Here is a 6,151-nt window from a genome sequence, read left to right as displayed (position 1 = left end):
TGATGTACCGCTTCTCTGAGCACCTGGGCAGCGGGTACAGGAACAACATCTACATGACTGGTAAGGCCAGGGGCAAGGGCAGGAGCACCCTGAAATGTGCTGAGAGCCTGATGTAGAGTGGGGGATGGGAAGTCAGCCCAGCTGGGCTGACTTCCCATCCCCAGCCCGATAGTAGGGGGTTCTCCCCTGTCTCCTACCACCTGGCTGCTGGCTGTTTCAAAACTTGAAACGTTTCAAAACTTTTGAAATGTTTAGACTAGCCTCATTTTGTTTTGAGGCTGTTTCAAACCCCCTTGTTTCAATTCGATTTCACTGTTTCGAGCTCAAAATGAGTTGAAACAGTGTTGAATTGAAACAGCAGGTGAAATTTCGCACAGCCCTACTTGACAGATCTCCAAAACTCATTAAGTGGCCCTCCAGCCAAAATAAGTGTCCACCCCTGTACTAGAGTATTAATACATTGTTTAAAGGGACATCGCTGCATTCCTTTACACTACAGTAACATGAATGCAAGGAAAGCTTGGAAACAGCAGCAGAAAACTGTCCCTGTTCTCATTCATGTTCTCTGGAACATTGTCCAGTTCTTGCATTATCTATGTCACCTCTACAGACTTGTTATAGTCAATGGAATGAGTATTGCTACAGAAAATTGATGAGTTTGTAGAACAGGTTTTGGGGGGCAGGAAGTCTTAGTACCTCCCTGTCTACTTCCCTTTTGTGTGCTGTCCAACAGGGAGGTGATATACTACAGCTAGAAGTAACCGCCAAAGAGATCAAGGAAAGAATGCTCTGATCTCTAGCTTCTCTCATGAACAGAAAGAAAGTGAAATGGAGTCATGTATTAGCAGCAGCCCTGACATCCAGCCAAAATAAATATGTTCCATGAGCCAGAATTTGCAGATAACAAGCCTTGAAAAACACTTTTATTTGCCAAACTACTTCCCTTCAAGATTGATTACACTTTTATTTTTAATTTGGCCAAAATGAAGCATTTTTCTTCAGCTTATGGAAAAACTAGGTCTTAAAATGCAATTGCTTATGAAATCTCACTGGAGCTCTGTTGTCTATTTTTGCTAGAAATTGCTGGGGAGAAATCGGATCTAATGTTAGAACATATCCTGTTAGACAACTGATAGAATCAATGGGATCCCGGGGCAGGAAGGAGAACACATGTACTAAAACTTGCACCACAAGTAGTGACTGGCTGAGAGAGGCTGGCTCCCTGAATTTTACCAAGCAATGCCAAATCGAATTGCTGAAAACAGAATCCACTTTGTCCTGGGTGCTGAATAGGCTTTAGAAATGAACCCATCTAAAAATCTTTGTTTTGAGCTTTGGGTTGAAGCTTAGATTGGATTTTATTTTATTATTTCCCTGAATGTCTATATCCCTAGTTTAAACCATAAACAGGCCTCAAGCACAAATCAAATCTGGTGCTCTCATGTGAGTATCCTCTGGATATTTTTTATCCACAGCACACAGCCCGTGTAACTGGAGAATGATGTGGTTACCATCACTGTCACTTCCTTGACATGCATCCAGTATATACTCAGTACCTTCTCCCCTCCCACACCTATGTACATTTTTAAGATAACAAAACAGAATGAGAATCTGGTGTGCTTCTGGGTCAACACAGAAAAAAAACCAGGCATATATTAGGGCTATAAGCAAATAAAAGGAAGAACAAGAGGGAAAAAAACCAAACTCCAGAGATGCTGTGCTAGTGATGACAAGGTATGCATGTGCCTGTGTTCACACTGAAAATTGAATGACTTTGAATGGATAGGTTGTGCTGCAGTTGATAGGGGTGAAGGCTTGCAATGCACCCCCAATCCTCACAGCAAGGAACAAGAAAAATGTTTTCCTGTGTATGTCTGTGATGACGTCTCCACCTCCCCCTAGCACTTGCAGATTTCAGAAGTGAAGCGGTGCTCCAAGCTGTCTTTCAGTTCAAGTGCCTGTGCTTGTCTCCCTTTAACAGCCTAATTAATGCATTATAACAGGCAGTTTTCTAATAAGGTCTATGCAGAGCTGACACAAACCTTTGTTCAGCAGCCTGGTTCAGATGAAGTGAGGATGGCACTATAGTAGACACCTTGAGGCAGGGAGTCAGTGCTATACACGATTGCACCTACCAGATTAAGCAATTAATGACAGCCACACAAAGCTACCTGTAGCCTGCTCTTTGTTTCCCAGGAGCCATTTCTCTCATTTTATCACTTCTTCAGGTCCCTGGTGTCATGTTCTTTCCCAGATTCTATATTCCCATAATTTGGGTCTGTCCTGCTACTTGTTTTTACCATTTTTCTTCTCAGAAATATTCCTGCCTGTAGCCCTAGGGTTCTGGATGTCCTTTCTCATGGTTAAAACCTTCCCCTAACAACTGGCAGAGATATGCCCTACACCTTCCAAGCCCTGCACTTGCCGTCTCTCACTCAGTGTCCTCTCAACACCTTAAACCACATATCCCAGAACCTAAAAGAAAGGCCTTCTTCCTCCTTTACTGTACTGGAATTAGAGTAGGGACATCCCTGATGAAGCATTACCCTTCTGGCCAAGTTCAGATTTGTATGGCAAAGTTTTGGTGGAGATGGGAGAAGATGCCTGCAAGGGACAAGAAGATGCCTGCAAGGGACAAGATTAGCTCTCCTGCTCCAGGGTGGATGGCTGCAGAGGAAAGTATGGGCCGAGACCTGCATTTCAGAGCCCTTTAAAATGACTACTCTTGGAAAGACTTTGGGAAGAGGCCCCCAGTCAGCATAAGGCAAATAGCATGAATGCCCTTGGGAAAGAACTGAGTTTTTTACCACAGAACGGTCCCAAGCAGCCACACTCTTTCCAAACAAATGGCAGAAGAGAGGCAGCCACTCTGGTGTTGAACTGTCAAAGGGCCTCATGTTGCTGCAGAAGCTTTACTCGTCTAAAGACAGAAGGGTCTGGCTCAGCACCATCCACTCTGCCAAATGGATTCAGCTGTCAGTCCAAGGTATCTGCATACTGGTTCTGATGAACAATGGCACCCACAGAGCATTATAAACCAGACCGGACTCCTTCCCCAGAGCTTCACCTTTCTGTGCTGCTGCCCTGGATTAAGCTGCGAGTTGTGTGAAGGCAGATTTGGAGTGTTTAATATCATTGTCTCTGATGTCTGCATTATAGGGCTTTGTACACATACTCTGATGCTGTCCTGACATAGGGGAGAATCAAAGCCACTGCTGTTATGGGCCACTTTCCAGCAGCTGGGAATTTTTATAACAATGCTTGGTTCTATCTTGGGCCCTGTCAAAAGTTACCTCTCCCTATTATTTGGGCAGGAAGACCCTGGTCTCAGGGCTGACGGTCTAGCAGGTTTTTGTTCTAGCGGCTGTTTTGCCTTTGTTCTGGCAGCTCAGCTGACAAGCAAAAACAGTTTATTGCAGCTGTGCTCAATATTACAGCTATAAGAGATTAAAGTTGGAGAGTGTGCTGGGTCTTAAGAGATTTGACAAGGAACCAAAAGTGAGTCACTGCCAACAGCTCCACTCTTAAGTGCAGAGGATTTAATAAAGCAGAGGAGTGATGCTCTATGGCGGGCTGGAAACATTTGGCTTGGAGCTGGGTTCAAGGGACGATGGATGGTGCATGCAAGGAGGGTCCTGGCTGGAAGGGAAAGATGGGCAGGGGCAGAGAGGACTCATGGGAAGGTCTGTTCTAATGCTGAGCAGATGATAAAACAATAAAAACACTCAGAGCATCAACAAGACTGTTTGCACTCTGGCTCGTTTTCCACTGGATTTCACTCAGGCACGGAAGCAGCACTAGAATTTGTGGGCAAAATTCTTACGAAGTGACTTTAGGAAGTCAGGGCTATTGCAGAAATGAGACCTTAAGTAGAGCCTGAATTAGAACAGGACATTCGCAGATGCAAGAGCTGTCAATGCCAATGCCGGAGAGGGGTGGAGACTTCCTCAGAAGTGCAGTCTCCCTAACTCACATGACTTGAAGAGCTGGATCTGACCCAGGCCTTAAAATTCTGTACATTGCTGCAGTTCATATTTGTAGGTTTCCAAATCTCTCTGACAGACTTGCTGGCATCTTTTTCTATGGGGGATGAGGAAATGATGTGGAATTTTTTCAGTCCTAAACAGCTAGCCAAGTCTCCATTTTCTAGGTGTGTTCATGTCATGGATTCCTGTATGCACCATTTCTACTACCCCTAAACTCAGATCTGTCTTTTCAGATCAGAAGGCTGGGAGCACACCCATTTTATCCATATCCCCACATGTTATTTATCTGACAGACTCCCCATTTCCCTTCCTTCTCAATTCTAGCAAGATTCTGGATCAATTAGCCAAGTTCTTACCGGATCTCCAGATGGTCCAAGAGGTCCTTCTCGTCCTTGGTCACCCTGAGGGCCAGGCTCACCCTGAAAATGAAGACAACAAAATGTATAAGTTCAAGGAGGCATTTTGGAAGCAGCGTCCCACAAATGCTAGGGGAGAGCAGTAGAAAAGCAGCACAAGCAGCTATGCTGGGAAGAAAAAGGACTCTTCTAAAATCAGAACTTTATTCAGACATGGAGCATACTGAGAGGGGCACTAAGTCACAAAAACCAAATGGATTCATCTAACACCCAGGAGAATTCACATGCAGAGTTGTGGCGTCACATAGTAAAGAGGCAGGATCTAACTGGGAAGTCCAACCTACAAAGGACCCAATGTCTCCCCAAAGAAGGGAGGTGGGGGATAACATTGTGTTTCAAGCTTGGATTAATCTCTGGCAGCTGAAAAGGTGGTTTTTTTTTTTCTTTTAAAGGAATCGCATTGCTGCTTCAACAACCTTCAGAGGGTCACTTATTGCCATTGCTATCTGTTCAGAGGCTAGTGGCACACACTGGCCCCACTCTGCAAGGGGTTATAAAAATACCTGTAGTGGTGACCCCTTGCCCCAAAGGATTGACAGATCAAGTCCATGTCTTTTTACAGCCTCTCTCTTCAGCGTGCTCTGTTTTTTTTAATATTGCTGCTCCCAATAATATATACTGCCCTGATACTTATACTCAAATAAATATGGGATCTCTGCCTGGGTTGAAGGGTCTTTCCCCTCCCCCAGGACAAGAGCATTACAACAGCTGTTCCACAGCTGTTGCATCCTGTCTACTCACGCAGCAGAGTTGTAGCCAAAAAACCTATGTAACAGGGAACGCAATGGCCACACCCCTTATGTCCAAACTGGTCTCTAGTGTCCACATTGCCATAGCTACAGATGACTTACAATGCAAGTGGACGGGGAGAAATTGGGGATGGGGAGTCCTCCTTCCTGGCTTCCCTAGGCTTTCCCTCTATTTCTTGGCAATCAACCACAGTGGCTCCTGTGTACTTAGAAACTTCTGTGCTCACAGAGCTGGTGGGTGGGGATTTGGCCCTGGTGAGGAATTGAGGGGGAGAGGAGAGCAGATTACTGTAATTCACATTGCTGGGTTAAAAAGGTTTTCAAGGACCAAAGGCCAAGGAAACAACCCTAATGTTAGACAGCAGGACAGCGTGTGTATAGTGGGTGCCAAAAGGATGGGGATGAAACTATTCAGCTCTTTCTCATGGAACACTTTCAAAGGGACAGGATATCCCCACTACTTTGCTAGCGCTCTCTCCCTCACACCTGTTAAAAACAGAATGTGTGAAGCACTGCAGGCTGGCTCCTCTGGCAGCAGGGAGGGAGTGAGGGGAGATATAGGACTGAGCTGAATGGACACCAGCTGCTGGATAGAAGTAGTAATTCTCCAATGAATCTGGGATTTTTAAACTTTCAGAGGGTTTATATATAATATGAATAACATAATATAATTAACAATGCATACATTATTATTAATTTAATCGTGTCAAATATTTTATTTTAAATTAATAATTCATTTTATTAATAATGTAATGGTTCAACTATTATATATAGTTGAAACAGGTTAAAATTGTCCTTTCTGCTCTGCTTTGGATAGCCTAACTCATTACATTTTAAATGAAAAACCTTATTTCCTTCTGAAATCTCCCATTTAACATTAAACCTCAGCCCCCACTCTTGCTGTTTTGTCAAGAAGCTCTGGATTTAGGGCAAAAGGAAGGGATTCACACAATGCAAAGTTACTAAATAAATATCTTCCAGTGACTATATCAGGCTGACT

General features: G+C 44.1%; 1 protein-coding gene across 1 annotated transcript in view; it reads right to left on the bottom strand.

Moving 5' to 3' along the window:
- COL6A1 (collagen type VI alpha 1 chain) overlaps positions 1 to 6,151 on the bottom strand; it is an 87,267-nt gene that overhangs the window by 35,738 nt on the left and 45,378 nt on the right. Inside the window, exon 20 of the mRNA XM_019523273.1 lies at positions 4,343 to 4,405. Within this exon, the coding sequence (XP_019378818.1) occupies positions 4,343 to 4,405 (63 nt within the window). The remainder of the gene's footprint in view (positions 1 to 4,342; positions 4,406 to 6,151) is intronic.

The sequence above is a fragment of the Gavialis gangeticus genome, unplaced genomic scaffold, assembly GCF_001723915.1.
Source record: "Gavialis gangeticus isolate Ggan-Ray unplaced genomic scaffold, GavGan_comp1, whole genome shotgun sequence".
Classification (NCBI taxonomy): Eukaryota; Metazoa; Chordata; order Crocodylia; family Gavialidae; genus Gavialis; species Gavialis gangeticus.
The sequence above is the reverse complement of the archived record's forward strand: the minus strand, read 5'-3'. Positions and strand labels throughout refer to the sequence as shown.